We start from the raw sequence: 26,613 nt of genomic DNA on the forward strand, positions 1-26,613 counted from the left end.
CTTTCCTTCTTGCTTTGGTTAGGACTTTCAGTATTATTATGAATGAAAGTGGTGAGAGTGGACATTCTTGTAAGGCAACTGTGGTAGCAATAAATTCTCCATCATTTTTTATCTTGGAATGTCTTCATTTTAATTAATGTGTGAAAAATTGTTTAGCTCTATATTGAATTTTGGGTTGACAACTATTTTCTTTCAATTCTTTGAATAAGTCATCAACTGCCATCTGTTCTTTCTTGATTCAAATGAGAAGTCAGCAATTAATCATATTGTGATGAGTAATTTTTTGTCTTGCTGCTTTAAATATTTCCTTTTTGTTTTTCTCTTTGACTTTCAGCAGTATGAATGTTTTTCATTAAATTTTGGCAGCTTTTGGCTTTTATTTATTCAAATATATTTTCTTTTCTTTTATTTCTTTCCTATTCTTCTGGGAATCCATTACATTTACATTGATATTATTCCATAGGGTTTTGAGGCTTAATTGTTTTTTCCCACTGTATACTTCCAATTGAATAATTTTTGTTGAATGATCTTTAAGTTCACTGAAGTTCACTTTTTCCTTTTATTTTAAATCTGATGCTGGACCCCTCTAATATATTTGTCATTTAAGTTATTATACTCAAATATAGAATTTCCATTTATTCCTATTTGTATAATTAATATGTCTTTATTGAACATTTCTATTCATTGATTCATTATTATCATACTTTATTTCTTTAAACATTTTTTTTTCTTTCAGTTCTTTAAATATGTTACTGCTTAGTCGCTAAGTTGTGTCCAACTCTTTGTGACTCCTTGGACTGTAGTCCACCAGGCGAGAATACTGGAGTGGGTTGTCATTTTCTTCTCCAGACTTTAAATATATTTATGTTTAAAGTTTTCTTTGAAGTCTTTATCTGCTAACTCCAGCATCTGGGGACACTCACTGACCACTTCTCTTGAATATTTTTTCTCTCAGTAAGTATAGGTATACTTTTGCCTACATTTTTAAAAGAAATTATGAGAATTTCTCCTTACAGCTGAGTGAGGATGATTTTAAAAATGTAGCTTATAAATCTTTTTATCTTTCCCAATTTGATCCTTGAACATAGAAAGTGTCAGTAGAAAGTGTCATAAGTCAGCTTTCATACATCATATACACAGCTGCTGTAGTTATCATTCTTAAATTATTATTTGTGTTACCAGTAGCCCACTTCTGGTCTAAATTATGTGCCGGGGGGAATGGAATTTTTGATTACTCAAATTGTATTGGTATCCTTTTATCTTAAGCTACATGTTTGTAAATTACATGGATTAATAGGACTCTTGAGTATGTCCAGATCACCTAACATTATTTCAGGTTAGGTATCACAAACACAGCTGAAGTATCTACTTGTTTTTTAACTGTACTATATACCTCTCTCTTGTCAAGATTTTTCAATCAGAAAGTATTACATCACCCGTTGACATAATGCCTCATATCTTCAGGCAACAAAGGAATAATCCCTTTATCCAGATATACCCACAGGGCATCACCTAAGGAGGATCACTATTTTATTTATTTATTTTTTTTTCTAATTTTATTTTATTTTTAAACTTTACATAATTGTATTAGTTTTGCCAAATATCAAAATGAATCCGCCACAGGTATACATGTGTTCCCCATCCTGAACCCTCCTCCCTCCTCCCTCCCCATACCATCCCTCTGGGCTATCCCAGTGCACTAGCCCCAAGCATCCAGTATCGTGCATCGAACCTGGACTGGCAACTCGTTTCATACATGATATTATACATGTTTCAATGCCATTCTCCCAAATCTTCCCACCCTCTCCCTCTCCCACAGAGTCCATAAGACTGTTCTATACATCAGTGTCTCTTTTGCTGTCTCATACACCGGGTTATTGTTATCATCTTTCTAAATTCCATATATATGCGTTAGTAAACTGTATTTATGTTTTTCCTTCTGGCTTACTTCACTCTGTATAATAGGCTCCAGTTTCATCCACCTCATTAGAACTGATTCAAATGTATTCTTTTTAATGGCTGAGTAATACTCCATTGTGTATATGTACCACTGCTTTCTTATCCATTCATCTGCTGATGGACATCTAGGTTGCTTCCATGTCCTGGCTATTATAAACAGTGCTGCGATGAACATTGGGGTACACGTGTCTCTTTTGATTCTGGTTTCCTCAGTGTGTATGCCCAGCAGTGGGATTGCTGGATCATAAGGCAGTTCTATTTCCAGTTTTTTAAGGAATCTCCACACTGTTCTCCATAGTGGCTGTACTAGTTTGCATTCCCACCAACAGTGTAAGAGGGTTCCCTTTTCTCCACACCCTCTCCAGCATTTATTATTTGTAGACTTTTGGATCGCAGCCATTCTGACTAGTGTGAAATGGTACCTCATAGTGGTTTTGATTTGCATTTCTCTGATAATGAGTGATGTTGAGCATCTTTTCATGTGTTTGTTAGCCATCTGTATGTCTTCTTTGGAGAAATGTCTATTTAGTTCTTTGGCCCATTTTTTGATTGGGTCGTTTATTTTTCTGGAGTTGAGGTGTAGGAGTTGCTTTTATATTTTTGAGATTAGTTGTTTGTCGGTTGCTTCATTTGGTATTATTTTCTCCCATTCTGAAGGCTGTCTTTTCACCTTGCTGATAGTTTCCTTTGATGTGCAGAACCTTTTAAGGTTAATTAGGTCCCATTTGTTTATTTTTGCTTTTATTTCCAATATTCTGGGAGGTGGGTCATAGAGGATCCTGCTGTGAGGTATGTCAGAGAGTGTTTTGCCTATGTTCTCCTCTAGGAGTTTTATAGTTTCTGGTCTTATGTTTAGATCTTTAATCCATTTTGAGTTTATTTTTGTGTATGGTGTTAGAAAGTGTTCTAGTTTCATTCTTTTACAAGTGGTTGACCAGATTTCCCAGCACCACTTGTTAAAGAGATTGTCTTTACTCCATTGTATATTCTTGCCTCCTTTGTCAAAGATAAGGTGTCCATATGTGCATGGATTTATCTCTGGGCTTTCTATTTTATTCCATTGATCAATATTTCTGTCTCTGTGCCAGTACCATACTGTCTTGATAACTGTGGCTTTGTAGTAGAGCCTGAAGTCAGGTCGGTTGATTCCTCCAGTTCCATTCTTCTTTCTCAAGATCGCTTTGGCTATTTGAGGTTTTTTGTATTTCCATACAAATTGTGAAATTATTTGTTCTAGCTCTGTGAAGAATACTGTTGGTAGCTTGATAGGGATTGCATTGAATATATAAATTGCTTTGGGTAGTATACTCATTTTCACTATATTGATTCTTCCAATCCATGAACATGGTATATTTCTCCATCTATTAGTGTCCTCTTTGATTTCTTTCACCAGTGTTTTATAGTTTTCTATATATAGGTCTTTAGCTTCTTTTTAGATATATTCCTAAGTATTTTATTCTGTCCGTTGCAATGGTGAATGGAATTGTTTCCTTAATTTCTCTTTCTGTTTTCTCATTATTAGTGTATAGGAATGCAAGGGATTTCTGTGTGTTGATTTTATATTCTGCAACTTTACTATAGTCATTGATTATTTCTAGTAATTTTCTGGTGGAATCTTTAGTTTAATGCCTTACACTTTTGCTTTTGCTAGTACTTTCCCAAGAAGCTCATACTGGCTAATGAACTTAGGAACTGTCCCTTAAGCCAAAGTCTTAGAGTTTGGGGGTATTTGTGGCTTTAATTCTGTGTGTGGGTTCTTCTAGGGTGTTTGCACTGTTATATTGAGGTTTGATTTATCGATAATAAAACTGTTACGACAAATGTACAGGAAAACAAAATGAAAAAAAAAAAACTGGTAATTAGGGTACCTTGACGGGGACAATGTGATATATGGGTTTTGGGCTAAGGAAATATGCCTCTTAATAGTTTCTAGTTTAAATCAAGTCATTTAATTTTCTGAGTCACCATTTACTCAATTCCGAAGTGATAGTAATACTTGTAGAGTTTTGATGAGATTTAGGACTTAGCACACAGAGGGCACTTGACAAGTTATATATAGCCGTTATTATTTACATAATTGTGTCTACATGGCTATTTCCTACATTCTTAAAGCTATGTAGAAAATCCGTGCAAGTGGAGTTCCTGGTAGGAATTCCGAGGCATTGACTGTCTCCATCTGAGTCTGCTTGGAGTTTCGGTTTTGAGATTTCGAGTGATATTACTGACATGATTCCAGTTTAATTTGTTCAGACTGATGCTGAGTAATTAAGTTAGCCCTTGCCATTTTAAATTAATTTAGATGAAATTATCCAGCACACTTTCACAGAATGAGATGCCTGCAAAGAGTGAGATGGCTGTATGGTTATGCCTGAATAAATTTGCACTGTATTACATTGTTAATTAAATTTGAAGACATCATCTCATCACCTGCATAACTTGATGTGGAAGCCATGATTATTGTTTTCACTTCCCACCCTCCTTTGGATTTTTTTAGTGCTCTAGCTAAATTAGAACCTGTTGATTGCCCTTAGCCACAAGGTAGTGTGAGTTGTTCCCTATTCTTTAAGCAGATTTTGAGATAAGGCGGTATGGATTTTGTGACAGAGGTCGTATGTCAGATGATTAGGTTGGCCAGGTTACAGTAAAAATTATTTTTTTCCCAAATATTTCAGGAAATGAGCTAATGAATAGGTTCTACCCAAATCTCTCTCTCTCTTTTTTTTTTTTTTTTGCAAATCTCCACAGGAACATCTCTATGGATCATTGGAAATTCTCGGTGGGGGAATCTGCCAAGTTTGATCATTGTTTGTGGCACACTGGGTTCTTGCAGGGAGCAAGGCTGAGATGTCACAGACTCTGATATCTGACAAATACTTAGGACATATGTTATTTCTGCCATAATTATTTTTGTATACTCTGCCAATTATTTATTGTATACATGTGTAATAAACATGTATGTATTTTGCTAATTCTTTAAAAAAGACTCGAATAGACTGAAACATTGCTCCAAAGTAATCTGTGGGTACTTCCACTGATTGATTTGTTTTTGTGGTTTCTTTATTCATCCATTTATTTAGCTGGTTACTCAGCTCTAAACTCTGAATTTAATGGTGAAGCTCCATAGCTTTTTAACATCAGATTTCTCAAATTTGAGCCCAACTTCATGGAACATCATTGACATATATGACTGGAAGTTATGTGCTTTACATGTAAATTAGATAAGTGGGCCATTATCTAGAGTGTGGAGAGTTAGTTTATTAAGTTTTTATTGAGCTTGTGACAGATATAGGGTTGACTTATCAGTGTTTGAAAGCAGGAGGCCATATCCAATGAATCATTAGTAGCACATGTGAATTTTAATAGACTCTTGCATATCATTTTGAGGCTTAATTCATAGCAGAAGTATTTCCTCAGTTTCTCTTTGAATGTCTTGCTTTCAAAATGCCTTATATGTGGTTCTCACCAACAGTGACTTCTACTTAAGATACATGTGAACAGCAGTGATAAGAGAACAGACTGTATGATTTCAATACCCTCAGACCATGAAATTTTTGCATCCTGTTTTATATCTCTGGTTATAGTTCCAGTGTCTCCTGGTTTGTAGTCTATGGGAACTTAGAATTTATATCCTGCTGTTGTGTGAAAATTATATAAATCTTAATTGTGCTGAATAGGTTCATAGTGCTTTTCAGGTCTATTATATCCTTCTACTTTTTTGTCTATTCATTCTATTAATTTTTGAGGGTTTAATATTGAAACTCCAAAAATCTTAATTTATCTATTAAAAAAAAATTGTAATATATAGTAAAACTATATGTAACTTTGTTCTGTATTTTCCAAATCTCCTGAAAATGTGTTATCATACTTCCATAATTTAAAAAATAAAAAGATACATGTGAACATGATTGACCTAATACAACATTCCTGTTACAATATACAAAAGAAGTCATGCAGGGTAGAATGTCAAACTAGGATATCTCTAGATTTGCACTGTCATATTTGAGTCAGCTGCATGTTAAAATAATTAGAAAAATAAGGTAGACTGACATATCTACTTAATATTATGTTTAATAAGATTATATTACAAAAGATGTATGCCAAGGAGAAAATATGAACACTGAGCAAATCATATGGACCCCTATTAATTCACTAGGGAGTTTCATAGTTAACTGCTAAATTTGCAGGCTGTGACTCTTTATCCTGGTGGTGTACTGTCAGTTAACCTGCTTTACCTGCTAATAGAGCCTTTCCCCTGTGGACCAGTGTTCTTAACAATGCCACTTAGAATGACTTGAGCTTTTCTGAAGGGATCCAAAGCCTTGAGACCTGTGGAAACCCAGACATATTAGTTTTATCTCTTACTGTCACATTTAACCTTGTCTTTGAAAAAGCTGATCTCAGAAAGAATTTATCCTGTGATTGAAACAGGGTACATATATCCTTCTTTAAGGAAATCTTCTGTTAATGTTTGGTGCAAAATGATGAAGAGAAAAAGAATATGACAAGGAAAACTGCCCAGAACTATGGACTCCTATGGAATGTGTGAACGTCTGGTGATATTCACTTTGCTAGTCTGGGGAAATGTTGTGATTAGAATTTTGAAAACATAAAGCAAAAAATGTGAACTAAGATTTTCCTTATATCCAATTTGATATTTCTTTTCTACAGTATTCCATGTATTAATAAGTCAGTGGAATACAGCACCACAATTATATTGGAATTGTGGGATATGTAAACATTTTAGAGGATATTTTGCCCCATATGGTGGATGTAATTTTGCTTGGTTCTTGTCTTCAGATAGCAACTTAAACAAGAGCAATGACAACTCTGTTTTTTAGAGAAATTTGATATCTCCATAGTTCGTGGACAAGTTGGCCTCAGTGGTTATTGTGTCTTGCCAAAGGCCACTCAGCAGATGGGTGGCTGAGAAAAAACAAACCTGCGTCAACTTCAGACCATCTGTTCCACTCCAGAGAACACCGTCTTCACATTTCTTGGTAGAAGATCAACTTTTGTCTTAATTTATATCTCTGTGTTTCTGAGTTTCCATTGTGAGATACATTTTTAATTAGGCTGAGAAAATGATTTTATCGACATTTTTCTGTTTGCAGTGCATTGATTTTCTTATTTGCTTCAGAACTGTTCTTTGAAGCATAGTTGAGTATATTGCCACTTAGGGATGGGGAAACTCAGGCTGATTTACCTAGAGTCCTTTGCCTGGTTATGCATTGAGTCAGAATCCCATGTTCTTTGGTATGGTGCCCTGCCTGTTTCCTTATGCTATTAAACTATCAAAATTTAATACCTCATTAATTTTCAAAATACATTTTGATATATCTCTGTATTACTCTGAAGGTTATTTGGTGCATGACTTCAGTTAATTGTGTGACACAGAAAGGTAAATTTGCTTGTTTTCATATTAGAATCCTAAGATTATGAAAAAAAACAAAAACCCAAAGTACAGATCTGCCATTAGGGCTGTAACTACTGTGTCCCTGTCTAGACATTTGCATAATTTTCCAGAAAGAGGTAAAATCATAGTTTGAGGTCAACTCATCTAACATTGAGCACTTTCTTTTGTAAGTCACTGTTTTAGGCTGGTGGTGCAGGGTGGGAGGGTGAAGATCCAAGTTGAATAACAATGTTGCATGGTATTAAACTTGAACCAGTCTTTGATCCAGTCTTCAGGAGGAATATGGTTTATCTAGATTCTTTAGGGGTCATGAAGAATGAAGTAAATAGAGATCTATTAACAGTGATCTTCAATACATATTAGTAAGTTAAAATATGTAATTGACATAAAGTGAGCCCATTAATGGGTAAAGCCAGTCTTTGTTTTCCAGTTGCTCAGTCGTGTCTTGACTGTTTGCAACCCCGTGGACTGCAGCAGTCCAGGCTTCTCTCCTGGAGTTTGCTCAAACTCATGTCCATTGAGTCAGTGATGCCATCCAACCATCTCATCCTTTCTCATCCCCCTCTCCTGCCTTCAGTCTTCCCATCATCAAGGTCTTTTCTAGTGAGTTGACTCTTCACATCAGGTAGCCCAAGTACTGGAAATTCAGCATCAGTCCTTCGAATGAATATTCAGGGTTGATTTCCTTTAGGATTGACTGGTTTGATCTCCTTGCTGCCCAAGAAAATTCTCAAGAGTCTTATACAGCACCACAGTTCGAAAGCATCAATTCTTTGGCACTCAGCCTTCCTTATGGCCCAACTATCTCATCCATACATGATTACGGGAAAAACCATAGCTGTGACCAGACAGACTTCTGTTGGCAAAGTAATATCTCTACTTTTTAATTTGCTCTCTAGATTTGTCATTGCTTTTCTTAAAGGGAGCAAGCATCTTTTAATTTCATGGCTGCAGTCACCATCCACATTGATTTTGGAGCCCAATAAAATAAAGTGTGTCACTGTTTGCATTGTTTCCCCATCCATTTGCCATGAAGTGATGGGACCAAATGCCATGATCTTCATTTTTTGAATGCTGAATTTTAAGCCAACTTTTTTCAATCTCCTCTTTCATCTTCTTCATGAGACTGTTTAATTCCTCTCTGCTTTCTGCCATAAGAGTGGTGTCATCTGCCTGTCTAAATTTATTGATATTTCTCCCTATAATCTTGATTCCAGCTGTGCTTCATCCAGCTTGGCATTTCACATGATGTCCTCTGCATATAAGTTACATAAGCATGGTACATGCTTATTGATGTACAATATACAGCCTTGACGTACTCTTTTCCCAACTTGGAACCAGTCCATTGTTCCATGTCTGGTTCTAACTGTTGTTTCTTGACCTGCATACGGGTTTCACAGGAAGCACAAAGGTGATCTGATAGTCCCATCTCTTTAAGAATTTTATTTTTTTAAAAAACATTGTTTATTTGGCTGCATCAGTTACTAGTTTCTAAGTTACACCATATGGGATCTTTGTTGCATTATAAGGGAGCTTTCTTGTGGTGCATGAACTCTAGTTAGGGCATGTGGGCTGTTAAGTTGTAGCATGTGGTCTCAGAGTTTTGGTCTTGGCTCAGTTGCTCCACAACATGTGGGATCTTCGATCCCCAACCAGGAATCGAACCTGTACCTCCTGTACTGCAAGGCAGATTCTCAACAATGGGGCACTGAGAAAGTCCCCTATCTATATACTTCTATGTGAACATGCATTTTTATGTAAATGTGTAGAAAAAGGCTTGGAAAGATAAACACCCAAAACCTCAACCGATTCCTATGTAGGAGGGAGTTTATGAACAATTAGGTTTGGAAAGAGATAATTAAAAAAAAAAAATCAGTATTTGAATTTTCACCAAAAATGCTTTTATATTTGATTTTATTGTTTTCCATTGATGGATCCCTGGAGCTGTATATTCACACTAAGGAAGAAAATATAAGCAAAGGAATCAACATCTTTAAATGGAGTGGTTTGTTAGTATGCAATTTTTACATGGTGATAACAAGAGAGGTAGTCTGTAGTGGCCTGTGCTCAGTTGCTTTGGTCATGTCCAACTCTCTGAGACTCTGTGAACTGTATCCTGCCAGGTTCCTTTGACCATGGGGTTCTCCAAGCAAGAATACTAGAGTGGGTTGCCATTCTCTTCTCCAGGAGATCTTCCTGACCCAGGGATAGAACCTGTGTTTCCTGTGTCTGCTGCATTGCAGGCAGATTCTTTACCTGCTGAGCTACCTGGGAAGCCCCCTACAGTGGCTTATTTAGTCCCAAATTATTGCTTACAGTTAAGTCAAGGCAGTGACATGTTTCAATAGGCTTGTAAATGAGTTAGGCAGATATATATCCATGGATGCCAGATGGTTTGATGTATACATCAGTTAAAAACCGAATTGATTTTACATTCACTCTCCAGTGCCAACAAAGCCAGATGCTCTGTTGTGGTTATTCTTGGAAATTGTTTTTGTCCCGTAAGATCATGTCGTATTTGTCAGGTGGAGGAGAATGGGGACCAGTTTGTGTTTTAAAAAGAATAAAAGGTACACAGCCATGCTGCTTGCTTGTTTGTTACTTTTGCCAAAGAACTCCTATCCTGATTAAATTGATCTTGTCTCTATATGAAAAGCATTATGAACCTACTGTCTGCCTGCTTTGGGTTCTGGGCAGCCTAGATCGACATTAAGACAGACTGAAGTATATACTTTTCTCTGGTTTAATTTTGTATGACAAATAAGTGTAATGCTTAAGAGGCAGGTAGGTGTACAGATTGAGTGGTAGTTCTCTTTCATGTTCCCATGCGGTCTGTTTTGAAGCACCTAGAAGGTAAAGCATATATTGCATAAGGATTTATTTTATGATTTGGGAGCATACTCATTGAAAGGGCAAGTAAAGTTCTTTAAAACTGAAGTTCTAAAAATTAATTTTCACAGTAATTAGACTTGAGGGGAAAAAAAAAAAAAAACTAAAGAAAAGATGGTGACTTGCAAATGCTTGTGAATTGAAGTTCCCAGTACAGATATATTGACTGTTTTACTTTATCTCTTATGCTTAATGTTAGGAGTCATTTTGATTTGGGGCCATTTCGTTGGTGTTTAATTCATGGATGAGACCGTTTATTTTCCTCTGACAACTTCATTTTGGGGAAGTGGTAAAAGGTCTTAATATAAATGCTTTCAGTTCAGTTCAGTTCATTCACTCAGTCGTGTCCAACTCTTTGCGACCCCATGAATCGCAGCACACCAGGCCTCCCTGTCCATCATCAACTCCTGGAGTTCACTCAAACTCACATCCATCGAGTCAGTGATGCCATCCAGCCATCTCATCCTCTGTCATCCCCTTCTCCTCCTGCCCCCAATCCCTCCCAGCATCAGAGTCTTTTCCAAGGAGTCAACTCTTCGCATGAGGTGGCCAAAGTACTGGAGTTTCAGCTTCAGCATCAGTCCTTCCAAAGAAATCCCAGGGCTGATCTCCTTCAGAATGGACTGGTTGGATCTCCTTGCAGTCCAAGGGACTCTCAAGAGTCTTCAACACCGCAGTTCAAAAGCATCCATTCTTCGGTGCTCAGCCTTCTTCACAGTCCAACTCTCACATCCATACATGACCACTGGAAAAACCATAGCCTTGACTAGACGAACCTTTGTTGGCAAAGTAATGTCTCTGCTTTTGAACATGCCATCTAGGTTGGTCATAACTTTCCTTCCAAGGAGTAAGCGTCTTTTAATTTCATGGCTGATAGTATGATTTAAAAAATTCAGGGTTATTTGAAGAAATATACATCTAAATGAAGGAATATTTTTAGTAGTTTACTTTAAAAAGTATACAAGTTTTGGTAATGATTCTTTTGCCTAAAACAACCAGACCATTTTTCTTCAGAGCAAAAGAAACAGATAACAGTGCAAAGCTCTCATTTGTATTGTTCAAGATTTTCCTGTAAGGGGTAAACATTTTTTGTTTCTACACTGCTCAGCCTTTCTGTTACCCTTGTGTGTTTTGTGGGGAGTTGTGGGCGGCGGGGAGGCGGCGGGGGAGAGAGAGGGAGAGAGGGAGAGAAAGATAGCTCGGAAGCAAGAAAAGCCTAGAGTTTGTGTGAGAGAACTTCCTTTGCTGATTATCTGTTCATTTATTCCTGTTAACTCTCGCTATCTGTTATGAGCATGCCAGTCTAAAAATATGAATTTGGTTGGCAGGATTATTTCATTTCAAATTCATGTGGTTTTCAAGTTTCTTTAAAATAAATGTAAGATATTTCAGTGATTCATACTTTAACATTTTGATTAAAGTGAAACAGGAAACAATTTAAATATACCCAATATGTAAACTCTTCAATATGACCAGAAAGTGCCTTTTCTTGAAAATACCGGAACACTTTAGGTGTTATGAACAGGTGCATAGTTAATACTTTGTGTTTTCAAACACTGTTTCTCTAAAGTAGAGTTCACTTAAGAACCAATTTTAAGAAATGAGTGGTGCTTCATAAACGCCATAAATGGGGAGAAATGACAGTATGCAAAACTAATGACAATAGCTCACTTATTTTGTGTCTTGTTATGGTGTTAACACTACGATAAGGTCTTTGCTTAGATCATCTCATTTATTTTTTCACAGCATCTCTATGAGGATGATATAATTACTATCCCATTTCTCAGGGAAGGAAAGTAAAGATTATAAAAGTTAAGAGCTCTTAAGTAGTAAGGCCTAGATTTTAGCTTTGGTTGTCTGTTTATAGAATCCAGTCTTTTAACTATTATACTGATGCTAAAGTAATTCATGAATATGTGTCTGAAATCAGTTCAGTGGTATGTTGGCAATGGCTCTTACAGATTTCTGAGAGCTGATTATTACATATTTAGTGTGAGCTGATTAGTAAACTTTGATACTTTGAAATCAGCCATCATTGGAGTATTTACACCACAGTATTTTATTTATACCACCGCAAATCAAGACTTTTTTTTTTTGAGACACTAGTTCACCCGCACACCATTTCTTAACATAGTTCTCTATCAGTGCTATTTGTCAAAATGTAACTTCCAAACTCTCAGAGTTTAAGTGGATATGAATGGAATAAACAATCAGTTTTTTCCAGTAGCATTTGTTTTAGTGTGATAAATTGTTATTAATATAGTTATAACTGAGAATATTAAATTTAAAAGACCTTATCCTGAATTTCAGAGTGGTAGAGAGTCTGTTTCCTAGCTTCCAGTCTTTCATCTGAGGATTTTTGGAAAGCCCTTGTCTAGCTGACTGCTGTCAATGGAAATAATCAGTAAACAGTCCATAATAGAAGTAGATAAGAGTTGTAGTTGAGTCACACTGAGGACTATAGCTTGGAAGCCATAGATTCAAGGAGCATCTGAACTGTCTTCTGCTAGACTACAAAGTAGGAGAGGCTTATATAGGCAAAACCCACAGAGTTACATAAGTTTGTCAGTTATAATTGGATTGGCAGAAGGTAAGGATGCATGTTAAACCAGGATTGGTTAAGGGCTGAAATGGTTGAATAGTTACATGAGGAGACCATGACTCTGTAAAGGTGCAGCTGGCAGCTACTAATAGATCTTGTTTTGACCATGACTGGTGGCATCCTGAATCTGATACCGTTCAGAAAATTCAGGTCCTCCGTAATACAGGAATGTGTCTAAAACCACATCCACAGTGGCCAACTAGCCCCATTTTGAATGCCTGAACCACAGTTTTATATCTTCCCAGAACAAAAGACGAACACCAAATATGATGACAGGGGATACACCCCTTCTAGGTTTCTAAAGAGAATGATTAGCTCAAACGTAGCAAATCAGCGTGAACCTTGGTGTCTGGGCCCCAAAGCTCATCACTGAAGGAGTACTAGCATTAGGAATGTAGGAAGTGGGGACATTTATCTCTGTCTTCCAAATGGACATTTATCCTTATCTAAGCAATCTGGTAAATGCAGTTTTTAAAAATGGTTAAAGCAGATGTACAATGCCTGTTTGGTAGACCATAAGACAAGCTGTTCTGGTTAAAATAAAGTGCAAGACAAATGTTGTATAAACCAGAATGACTTCCCCATACCTCAGTAAGGAAAACTTCTTTCAATTACTGTGGAGTATAAAAGCAGTGGCTGCACCCAGATTTGAGAGATTCTTTTGACTACCAGCCGAGATAGTCTGAGGAGAAATGAAAGAAAGTTGGGCTGGAAGGGAGGCGCACAGAAACATGTGATAAAGGGTAGAGGAATTCAGAAAAGTTTATTCAAAAACAAAACATGGGTGCCAAGAAGGCTTGTGGGGTATGAGGAAACCTAGTGATTATGTTTCTTTTTCCATAAAATAATTTAAACTCCTAGAACCCTAGTACTTAATCTTTCCTTGAAACCTGAAAGCATCATTCTCTGCTGATAAGGATATTTTTATTGGTAGTGATTCAATTTAATAAATACTTCAACACTAAATTGTAATATTGTAATATTGAGGCACTGAATCAGGTTATCAATTTATCCTCCTAATATTCTTTTTAGGAAGACATATTCTTGCTTGTGTTTTGTGTTTAGCGTATTTATAATGTTCTTCTGTTAAGAAAATGCTAGCTTGAACATCTTAATTGAACAGCTGCATTGCCTACTGGATCCTGCTTCTCTAAAACAAAGGTGTGCATGGTTGATAACATATTTGTTCCTGATTGGGATAGTACTGTCTAACTTGGCAGTCACTTCCCACCCTGTTTCATTTGTCTCCTTGGTAGTTACTTTTTGGGATTTTCAGAATTTATGGGGTTATTACTTGATTGAAGTGGAAGTTTATGGAAGGACATAGAAAAAAAGGATTGACCAAATAAAGCAATACAGACACACCAAATAAAAGTCAAACTATTGCATACAAAGTTAGAAGCTAGATATGATATCCAACTTGAGTAAGACAGGGTAATTGTGGATAAAAACAAGCCTATGTAAATGAATATTTTATACCAATTCATTTTTATATTTGCTCGTTGGAAGGACTGATGCTAAAGCTGAAACTCCAATACTTTGGCCACCTAATGCGAAGAGCTGACTCATTGGAAAAGACTCTGATGCTGGGAGGGATTGGGGGCAGGAGGAGAAGGGGACGACAGAGGATGAGATGGCTGGATGGCATCACTGACTCAATGGACGTGAGTCTGAGTGAACTCCGGGAGTTGGTGATGGACAGGGAGGCCTGGTGTGCTGCAATTCATGGGGTCGTGAAGAGTTGGACACGACTGAGCGACTGAACTGAACTGAACTGAACTTCACTACTGAGTGAAGTCCTTTTAGTTTTTATCAACAAGCTACTTGATAAATTAGAAATGAATGCTTGAGAGTCAGAGAAATCTGGCTTTTTGGTCCCAGCTTGAAAAATCTAGTAATAGTGACTTGGAAAAGTAACATAACTTCTCTAGTTTCTTATCCACCCAGTAATGTTATTGTAGATGACCATGAGTGTTATTGATAAAGCTTTGAGTGCAGTGCCTAATTAGAGTAGGCACTCAGTAAATGGTAGCTGTAGTTATCCACTAGTTAAAACACGGTTTAAGTGTGAGTGGTGTAGAGAGTATATTTGGATGATTTGGGAGCTCATGTCAGAGAACTTACAAGTATTCTCTCTTTCTGTGAAAGAAGCTGAAGTATCACAAGGTAAGTTTGGGTCTGGATGACTGAAGGTGATGGTGATGATGATGGTGATGATGATGGTGGCTTTCCCTCTTTCCGCACAGAATGTCCCTCCAGACCTCTCCATCTGCACCTTCGTGCTGGAGCAGTCCTTGTCTGTCCGGGCCCTGCAGGAGATGTTGGCTAACACTGTGGAAAAGTCTGAAGGGGCAAGTACTTAATTTATGTAGGCTGGCAGTATTTTAAAGAACTCAGCTATTATATAAATGATTTCTTCACAGGTTTTGGAGATGTTCTTTTGACTGAAATAAGTCAATGCTGTTTAGTTCTGATTTTCTTAAGTTTGCCTTTCTGCTTTATCCAGGATATCTGGTGATGTTTTAAATAACTTAAAAAACAAAACAAAACAAACCCATCCATAGGGTAATCTGTGTCCTTGAACCTCATGCTTATTTCAGTAGTTAAAGCAGAATCTCTTTCTTTGAGCATTTCTTACATTTTCAGAGCTGTTATTTTGACTCTTTCAATTAATTGCTTTATGCATGGCTGTCATTAATCTTTATTTCATTCTCAAATGCCTCTAACCACGTGACTATGTTCTAAGCTTCTTTATGGCAAGTAAAATTTCATGGCACTCATATATTTGAAGTAACGAAATTATGGTGTTACAGCTTTAATCAGTTGTAATTTTGCAAATAGCTAATCATTTTCTTCTGAAAATTGAGATTTTTATTCTGTCGCCAAATGCAGACATTTTTCTTTGAAAGCTTATTTGGTAATTTAAATTATGTTCCATTCTATGTTGAGTGATTCTGGGCTACGACCCATTCTTAGCTAATTCATTAAATTTTAGAGTTAAGCAGGAGGGTGTTGGTCAAATTTTTGTTTCCTATGTATGTGTTTGCTTGTTGCTATAATTACTGCAGTATATATTTTAATAAACTATACTATTTCCAGGAATGAACTGAACATATTTATTTGCGATTATTGGTCCATGTGTTGCTGTTTTTGTTGTTAATCATTGCTGTGGTTTGGATAAGTAGAGAGATTAAAAAATGATAATAAACCATTTAACAGAAAATGAATGATAAATTCTGATGTGATATATTTTCATTAGCCTTGTAGTTTTTAAAATTTTAGTATCACACAGGTTAGGACTTTAACTGCCTTGTGCATTAATTTTAAATTAATTTAAAATTTTAATACTATATCACATGTATGTATATATGGAAGAGATACTTTAGTGATTTTTTTTGATATTAGAGTAACAGCTTATTTTTTAAAAGATCCAACTATGTTATGCATATTTAATTTCTCAAGTACATTTTTGGTTACAACAGTTTGAAATTACAGTATTAAACTATATGAAGTTTAAAAAATTGTTTTTCTTTATATTAATGCAGTGCTTTTGGAGTAGGGTTGAATTAAAGCCTTTCTCAATTCAACTAGTTTTCTTTCTACCTGGATAACCAACCCCTCTTGGGTTTTAAACCTCACTGAGGCATGCTGCTGCTGCTGCTAAGTTGCTTCAGTCGTGTCCAACTCTGTGTGACCCCATAGATGGCAGCCTACCAGGCTCCCCTGTCCCTGGGATTCTCCAGGCAAGAACACTGGAGTGGGTTGCCATTTCCTTCTCCAATGCATGATAGTGAAAAGTGGAAGTGAAGCCTCTCAGTCGTGTCCGACTCTCAGCGACCCCATGGACTGCAGCCTACCAGGCTCCTCCGATCATGGGATTTTCCGGGCAAGAGTACTGGAGTGGGGTGCCATTGCCTTCTCCACTCACTGAGGCATATCTGCTTTGAAATTCCAATCTGTCTTTATGAAGGAAAATTCTTTTCCTTTTTCATGAGCATCTAGAAAAGCATGTATTGTCATTTCACTTATCTTTGTAGATACCAACTTATGATTAAATTACCATAAAATTTTCAGGTTGCTAAGCTGCTTTTTCTAAATTTAAACTCTTGATAAGAGGTTTTATCTCCCCAGAATCTGGGGAATGGATTAGGCAAGCTCTCAAATTATCTGTGTATATAGAACGTGTTGAAAATACTATTTTTTGACTTATTGAAGATACTCATTAATTAGAATTTCTGCCCCTCAAATATATTTATTTAGCTTAATTTTGAGTTGTTCTCCTCTAGAAAGCTTCTGTCAGAGATAACATGATAATTTATGTGATATGTGGAAAATCATTTATAAAGCCCCGTGTAGCTACCATTAGACATTCATTCTTAAATGAAAATTGAGAAAAAACAGCTTCAGAAAAGGAAAATATTTCATTGAGCCAAATCTCACTTTCACACTAGGAAGAACCACTGTCCAGTGACTCAGAAGATATTATATTTGGGGGAAAGAAAATGCTTTCTTAGACTATAGGAGAGTTTTGATTGTACCTGGGAGTGATGTTCAGGCTACCCAGATGGTGCTACTGGTAAAGAACCTGCCTGCCAATGCAGGAGATGTAAGAGTGATATTCAAAATATTTCATAACTAGTTTGGCACAAGCATCAATTATTCAGAGTGGAACTCAGCCAGAATGCTTGAGTCAAGGTTCTGGCAAGATTTGGGGGTTAGTCTGAGCAATTTGGGGGTATTCTGGAGGAGTCATGGGCTGGTCAGAATTAGGGAACAATGGCACCCCACTCCAGTACTCTTGCCTGGAAAATCCCATGGACGGAGGAGCCTGGTAGACTGCAGACCATGGGGTCGCTAGGAGTCGGACACGACTGTGTAACTTTCAAGTAGACAACCTGAGCGACTTCACTTTCACTTTTCACTTTCATGCATTGGAGAAGGAAATGGCAACCCACTCCAGTGTTCTTGCCTGGAGAATCCCAGGGACGGGGGAGCCTGGTGGGCTGCCGTCTCTGGGGTTGCACAGAGTCGGACACGACTGAAGCGACTTAGCAGCAGCAGCAGCAGCAGGGACTTGGGGCTGAGGTTATTCACTAGGAGAGCTAGTTTGCCACCTAACAACCATCTTCATCATAATGGTGAAAACAGCGAAAGATCGTATCTGATTACATGTCATCAGTGGATGCTGCTGGCACTTGTAGGAGTCAAGTCTTTGGACTCCATAGGTATCCATACCCTCTTTACTAGCCCCTCATGTGTCTTCTTTAAACTCATGGGAATCAGTAGCAAATACTTTTGGCAAACAAACTGTCATTTCTAACAATAAGTTATATGCAGTAGATTTGCTTATAAAGAAAGATCCACTTTGTCTTGGATGAAGTATGTCAGCAAGGAGATGCTAATTTTCTTGAAATCATTTCTTTTTTGTGATATGTTTATTTTTTAATTTTTTGAGCATCTGCTTTATTTTTTTAATTGGAATGTGGTTGCTTTCCAGTGTTGTGCGAGTTTCTGCTGTACAACAATATGAATCAGCTCTAGGTATACATATGTGCCCTCCTTGAGCCTCCCTCACACTTCCCTGTGCCCACCGCACCCTCAGCCTACCCCTCTACGTCTCATGGAACTCCCTGTGCTATACAGCAGCTATCTGTTTTACACATGGTAGTGTTGGCACCCCACTCCAGTACTCTTGCCTGGAAAATCCCATGGATGGAGGAGCCTGGAAGGCTGCAGTCCATGGGGTCTCTGAGGGTCGGACACGACTGAGCGACTTCACTTTCACTTTTCACTTTCCTGCATTGGAGAAGGAAATGGCAACCCACTCCAGTGTTCTTGCCTGGAGAATCCCAGGGACGGGGGAGCCTGGTGGGCTGCTGTCTATGGGGTCGCACAGAGTCGGACATGACTGAAGTGACTTAGCAGTAGCAGTGTATGTATGTCAGTGCTAGAAATTGTTTCTCTCCCTACACGTTAAAGAGTGTATCATAAAGAATCTTGTGTATTACTTAATTCCCCCACTCTCTTATGATCAACTTTAAGCAGCCTTGTTTTTTTTAAAAAAAATTCTAAACTTCCTTATGTAATTCAATGCTGTTAATAATACTGATACTATTTATTATCCACATAGCAATACAAACACACTTGATGATAATGAAAAAAAACTTCACTTAGAACCATGCCTTTTCTTTTTTGTGGTTAAGCACCATTTGCCTTGTATTCTTAGGTCCCACCAAGTAAATGCTTGGTTTTTATAAAGTTGCAGGAAATTTAATGGGAAATCCCCAACATCATTTGTGTCAAACACATCATGAAGGTTATTGATAACAAAAACAGATGTGTAAGATGAAACAGGAAAAATATTACTTAATTTAATGAAGCTCTGATTCCACAGAATTGATTATTGTGGCTTATTAGTAAAATAACTAGAACACAAAACGAAAGTGAAAGTCGCTCAGTTGTGTCCGACTCTTTGTGACCCCATGGATTTTATAGAGTCCGTGGAATTCTCCAGGCCAGAATACTGGAGTGGGTAGATGTCCCCTTCTCCAGGTGATCTTCCCAACTCGGGGATCGAACTCAGGTCCTCCCGCATTGTAGGCAGATTCTTGACTAGCTGAGCCATCAGGGAAGACAGAACTAGTAGTATAAGTGGCATAAGAAGCCTTCTGAAATATTTTATTAAAAGAGGTTTTCTAAAATATCTGCTTTTTAAAAAAAGTATGATTAAACTGATCCAGATCAGTTTAATTATATGTAATTCCAGATCAGTATGTAATTCCATTGAACATAATTCAGCTTTTTTTCTTATTTAAAGCATACCAGTAGAAAACAGGCCAAGAGCTTTTTAGCTTTATATGAATAGCTGCTCACAGGGCCTTTAAAATCCTGAGAGTGAAGACAATACAAATAAATACAAGGAGAAAATGACCGCAGGATCAATGCCCATCCCTTTTGGCCAAATTTTCTTGTATCCTCTGTATATGCACTTCCTTGCTTCTGTTAATTTTTTGTTCCCTGCCCCCTAGGATTTAGGTGGCTCTAGATCACTAGTCTGCTTCTGTATCTACTTCTGTCTATCTCCTCTCATTCTTCAGATTTATTTTGCATATTGTTGATATCAGATCAGATCAGATCAGTCGCTCAGTCGTGTCTGACTCTTTGCAACCCCATGAATCGCAGCATGCCAGGCCTCCCTGTCCATCACCAACTCCCGGAGTTCACTCAAACTCACGTCCATCCAGTCAGTGATGCCATCCAGCCATCTCATCCTCTGTCTTCCCCTTCTCCTCCCGCCCCCAATCCCTCCCAGCATCAGAGTCTTTTCCAATGAGTCAACTCTTCGCATGAGGTGGCCAAAGTACCGGAGTTTCAGCTTCAGCATCATTCCTTCCAAAGAAATCCCAGGGCTGATCTCCTTCAGAATGGACTGGTTGGATCTCCTTGCAGTCCAAGGGACTCTCAAGAGTCTCCTCCAACACCACAGTTCAAAAGCATCAGTTCTTCGGCACTCAGCCTTCTTCACAGTCCAACTGTCACATCCATATCTGGGCTAAAAGCTAGGTTTTCTAGAATTTGAGAACTGGTTAAGAATACGTTGTGCCACATATTTACTCTGTGGCTTTAAGAAAGGTCAGTCTTTATCATCAGGTCTGTGCGTGCTGAGTCGTTTCAGTCGTGTCCGACTCCGTGTGAACCCATGGACTGTAGCCCGCCAGGCTCCTCTGTCCATGGGATTCTCCAGGCAAGAATACTGGAGTGGGCTGCCATGCGCTTCTCCCACCCTGGGATGGAACCTGCATCTCTTACATCTCCTGCATTGGCAGGCAGGTTCTTTACTACTAGTGCCATCTGGGAAGCCCCAGTCATCAAATTTAGTGAAAAATAGTATTTAAAAAAAAGAAATATCAGTAAATTTCACAGATTGTAAAACCAAAGCCCTTTCTATTATGCCATGTCATTTCTCACTTTATATCTGTGCTTCTGTGAAATGGAGACCTAAATTAAATTAGACATTACAACATAAAATTGAATGGAGAAAACGTTCATTGAAAATGCTTCTGAATTAATTCAGGTATAATGAAACAAATGGCCAAAAGCATAGGACCATCTAAATTATTAAATCTTATTAACTAGATCACACACACAAATAAGCAAACAGTATCAATGACTATATTTTAACCTAACTGTGCCATCATCAAACTGGCAGGATCACTGGCTGGGAAACTGGAGGGAGGGGGAAGGGATTCCTGAAAGAGCCACGGTTGCAGAGAAGCAAACTGCCAAGGCCAGGGAAAAGGCAGTCAGGGATTAGTAGCAGTTCAATCAAAGGCATATACAGGTATGAGAAAAGGAATAAATAAAACAATAAAAACAGCCACTGTTAAATGGATGCTAAATATGCCTTATATACTATCATTTAATAATCACTAAATCTGATGATTTTTTATGATTTTGACATTATAATATATGTCAGTGATAATATTTGCTCATTTTTGTGTGTGTTCTAGTTAATAAAGTTTAATAATGTAGATGATCCTATGCTTTGGGCCATTTGTTTCATTATGCCTTAATTCAGAAGCATTTTCAATGAATTCCTTCTCCATTCAAGTTTATTTTTGTAATATCTAGTTTAACTTAGGATTCTGTTTCATAGAAGCACAGATATGAATTGAGAAGTGAGACAGTATAGTGGAAAGGGCTTTTGATTTACAATCTGTGAAATTTATTGATTTTTTTTTCAAATACTATTTTTAATAGTTTCACTTGTTGACAATGCATTGTGTTTGTTTTATTTATTTATTATCATGAATATATTAAGTGACTTACTCGTATTAGTGTTTAGGAGGGTATATACAAAAATAACATTGACTGTCCTTTCTATCTTTTGGTTTAGCTGTTCCTAGGAGAATTGTAGGAGAAGGCACTGGCAACCCACTCCAGTACTCTTGCCTGAAGTATCCCAGGGATGGGGGCTGCCATCTATGGGGTTGCACAGAGTCAGACACAACTGAAGCAGCAGCAGCAGGAGAATTGTAGGGTCCTTTCCCTTCTGACTTTTGCTTGTAGCCGCTTGACTATTGGTGCCTTATTGTTAGACTGTTAGTAGCTTGAACCAAGAAACAAAAACTAAAATTAAACCAGTATTTGTCCATTATATCCTGCTTTTCGGGGGAAGGAGATTAAAATTTTTAATTTCAATGGTTCTGATTAGTATCATTCATTCATGTTGTATTTTCCTCATTACTATAGGTAATTGGTAGGGTTTTTTTGGTAGTTTCCTATAATTTAAATTATAAATGATGCTTTAAATATCTATAAAATTACAATGTAATTATAAACATTGCTTAGTATGAATAAGTCAGTTCTAATCATTCATATATTTAATGCAAACTTTGAATGTTTAGAAGATATGCTTTATAAACCTCTGTGGGTAGAAAGATGAATAATAAGTGAGTTTTGCCATCAATGGATTCACAGTCTAATACAAGAATAGAAGGACAATTATAGTGCAGTATGATGTGTGTTATCATAGAAGAGTAGATATAATTATTGTATTAGCAGAAGGAAGGGATTGAGTTTGTGGAACTTGGCATTCTTTTGAATTTTCTTTAGACTTTATATTACTACATCATTTCTAAGACAAATGGAAATAATATTAAAGCTATTAATATAAAAGTCACTTAAATTTTTTCTCCAGGGAACAATTTAATCTCATTATGCTGTTCTTTGAATTCTATTAGAAACTGGTACTTGCCCAGAGGACTATACATAACATGTTCAGGGATATTCTTAATGTGATTTTTATGTTTAAATTTACTGAAATAGTTTATTATTTTATATGAAATCCTGAGTGTTTCATATTTCTAAATTATATAATCTTGTAATTAAAGTTACAAAATGCCACAGTTATCAATAGACTTAGTTATCAATAGAGAGATATATCAGACTGTGACACTTTCAGTTTTTATGAAAAATGAAGTTATAGAATAGGGAGTATTATTAATACAATTGTGCCACTCTCTTAACAAAACCTCTGCTTTTTTAGAAGCATGTATTCTGAAAGTATTCAAAATGCATCATGAAGTAGCCATTTAAATTAACTGGTAAATGAGGTGTCGTTTTTTAAAATACATTTTATAAACATTACAGCACCATGAATCAATTTTTAAAAAATACATTTATCAAACAATGAAGTAATAATTTCAGGTGAGTAATTGCATTTAAGATCATTTTATATAAATGCAAGAGCAGAAGTTGAAGTTCAAGATGTGTGCTATATTCCATAGTGATTAGGCATATAGATTATAGAGAAACTCGGGTAATCTTTGGAAAACTGCTTAAACTTTCTGTACCTTTGTTTTGTCATCTGTAAAGTGGGGGCAAATAATAGTGTCCTCCCATTATATTGTTGTGAGGATCCAGTAAGTCAGTATGAAGTGTATAGAACATTCATAGCACATAGGAAGCACACTATAGCCGTGCTGTGCATGCATGCTAAGGCGCTTCAGTCATGTCCGACTCTCTGTGAGCCCATGGACTGTAGCCTGCCAGGCTCCTCTGTCCATGGGATTCTCCAGGCAAGAGTACTGAAGTGGGATGCCACGCCCTCCTCCAGGGGATCTTCAAGAATCAGGTATTGAACCCACCTCTCTTATGTCTCCTGCATGGGGAGGCTATTTCTTTACCAGTAGCGCTACCTGAGAAGCCCATATCTTATTATAGCCCATATCTTATTGTTATTGTATTTGCTTTGGGATGCAAATGTCTTCTCCAGACCAAATATTTGGTCCAAATAATAAAAGCAAAGCAAACAGCAATTGCCTGAGGGCTCCAGAGAGTTTAACAAAAGCAGGAAGATTCTGGAGAGAAGCCAGCCTTGGGAAATAGAATTGGGGCCGATCGGTTTTACATTTTTAAGGTTTTTAGCCTGAAGATTGTGGTCGCTAAACCTTTGAAAGAACAAGCACAGTCTCTCCGAAGACAAAATTCAGGGCCTTTTGAAAGTCAAGGAGTAGTTCTAGAAAAGAGAAATCCAGAGAGAGGGAGACCCACATTTTGTGCATAAACTCTGCCCGGGTCTCTGGCTGATATTTAGCCATCTATATGGGGGACAGACGTCAATTCAGTTACCGCTGCTAACGTTATTACTGCTCTGAGATCTGCACTGCCACCAAGCATTTTGCAGTTTGCAGTTTGAGTCCTACCAAGTGGATTGCTCGTTAAAACAAATACATCAGTGTTCTTCGGCGGTGTATAGTAGAACCGCAACAATATAAAAGGACAGGACACAATTCACAATTGCTTAGGAAACAATCAAATGTGACCCCATCTCAAGGTAAATGACTACCAAGAACTACAGAGGGACAGTCTTAGCAGATGAAGATTTAAAGCAGCTATTAAGGCTATATTCAGTGCAATCAAGGAAAGTATGTTTACTGTCAACAAAAGAATTCAAAAATCAACATATAAAAATGATTCAAGTAACAAAATGGAATTTCTGTAAAATGGAAAACCACATTATCTGAAAAGATTACTTATTTAGTAAGTAAACTAGGATACAAATTAATCTCAATTGGAGTCTGAAGTCTATGCTTTTTAGCTCTTTACTTTGGAGTATTCATGTAATAAGAGGGGAGCAGTGGGAGAGCCTAAGGAGATATCAATACTAAACCAGTGGGAACAAGAGGAGGAGCATCCCATAGAAAGCTCTGGCTAGAAAGAGCTGGGACGATAAGGGGAAAGCCAAGAGAAAATAGCTACAGAAGCCACATATATATTAGTTTCTCTGGTTGTTGTTAACAAATTATGCTCCAAGCCTGATGGATTAGAACACCATGAACTAATTATCTTCCGGTTCTTCAGATAAGAATTCTGAAAATTAGTCTCAGTGGGCTAAATCAAGGTGTCAGCAGGACGGCATTAATTATGATAGCTCTAAGGAGGAATCTATTATACTTCATTACCTTTTCTAGCTTCTATTCTTGGGTGGTGGCCCCTCTTTCATCTTCAAAGCTAGCAACGGTATATATTCATAGTTTGTGTGTATTAGGATGCAGATGGCCTTGAGGTGCCCCTATTTGCCCTTCTACATCATGGAAACACAGTTTGAGTAAGATGTTGTTTGCAAGATGAGATGAGAATCAGAGATACCTAGTTGAATAAGGACTGAAAAGTGTGATTTGGTTCCGTAGGAGCCTGGCTTTCCTGCAAAGCTATCAATATTAATGTCAGTCTATCCTATGTGTGTGTATATATACATGCACACACACATAGGAATTAATAGTGAATAATGAATTAATTAATAATAAAACACACACATTTTAAATTCAAAAGACTTTATTCTCTAAAGAGTTTTTAGTATTTATTTGTCATTCCAAAAGTGGTGCTCAATATTTCTTTTGTATTTAAGTAGATTTTGGTACATGTTCACTATATCTAAAAGACTTATTTGTTCATGCTCTTGGGCATGTAGGCCAAGGACCAAAAATTAATAATTAATGTTGTATCTACCCTGGTTGAGTTTTATTTTCATACTGATTATTTTTCAGTTTGCTTTCTCTTCATTAAAGTGACTTGGAGTAGTGTGAAGGAAAAAGGAAGCATTGCCACGTCTTGCTTATAGTTCATATAAGATAGATGGTGTTCTAACATTTAATAATAAGTTCTGCACGTTATTAAAAATAAGTTACTCAGATGATTGGGCTAATGATTCACTGGATAGAAAAATGAAGTTTACTTAAACACTTGATATTGTTCATCATTTCAAATATGTTACTGCTCTACATTCTAAGTCTCCTTAAAACACAGACTCAAACAATTAGGATATGAAACTGTGATTATACTTTTAAATATTCTCAGTGCAGTAGAAATCTGCCTCTGAAGAGACAAAAGACTGAACAGGGCTCCTTTTTGATAAAGAAAAATAATAACCACACTCACAATTTTATTTTTGTGTCAGGAAGATGCCTTCTGAACTATGGTAAGGAATCAATAAATTTTATATATTGGTATTGCTGAAAGTCATTAGTGACACGTAAAGCACAAGCAGCAAAATAAAAAATAAACAAGTGGGACTCCAACAAACTAAAAAGCTTCTGCACTGCAAAAGAAACAATTAACAAAACGAAAAGGCAGCATATGGGATGCGAAACCATATTATGCAAACCACAGTATGTGATAAGGGGTTAATGTCCAAAATATATAACAAGCTTATGCAATTCCAAAATAACAAATAGCAATAGCAGAACCCCAAATAATGCAATCAAAAATAGACAAAAGAACTGAATAGACATTTTCCCAAAGATGTGTGAAGGGCAAACAGATACGTGAAAAGATGCTTATCACCACTAGTCATTAGTGAAATGCAAGTTAAACCCACCCTGAGATATCATCTCCTACCTTTTAAAATGGTCATCATCAAAAAGACAAAAGATAACAAATGCTGATGAGGTTGCAGAGCAAAGGGAATCCTGTCCTCTTGGTGGGATTGTAAACTAGTAGAGCCACTGTGGGAAACAGTATAGAGGATCCTCAAAAATGAAAAATAGAACTACCATATGATCCAGCAGTTTGGGGAATATAGCCAAAGGAAATGAAAACATTAATGAGGAAAGATATCTGCACCCCCCATTTTCAGAGCAGCATTATGATAACCACGACAGTGGAAACAACCATCGATGGACGAACAGATAAAGAAATTGTGTTACCTGTGTACAGTGGAATACTGTTTAGCTATAAAAACGAGGAG

General features: G+C 37.0%; 1 protein-coding gene across 1 annotated transcript in view; it reads left to right on the top strand.

Moving 5' to 3' along the window:
• Positions 1 to 26,613, top strand: part of RYR2 (ryanodine receptor 2) — an 832,848-nt gene that overhangs the window by 280,786 nt on the left and 525,449 nt on the right. Inside the window, exon 3 of the mRNA XM_070781954.1 lies at positions 15,110 to 15,214. Within this exon, the coding sequence (XP_070638055.1) occupies positions 15,110 to 15,214 (105 nt within the window). The remainder of the gene's footprint in view (positions 1 to 15,109; positions 15,215 to 26,613) is intronic.

The sequence above is a fragment of the Bos indicus genome, chromosome 28 (genome assembly GCF_029378745.1).
Source record: "Bos indicus isolate NIAB-ARS_2022 breed Sahiwal x Tharparkar chromosome 28, NIAB-ARS_B.indTharparkar_mat_pri_1.0, whole genome shotgun sequence".
Taxonomy (NCBI): Eukaryota; Metazoa; Chordata; class Mammalia; order Artiodactyla; family Bovidae; genus Bos; species Bos indicus.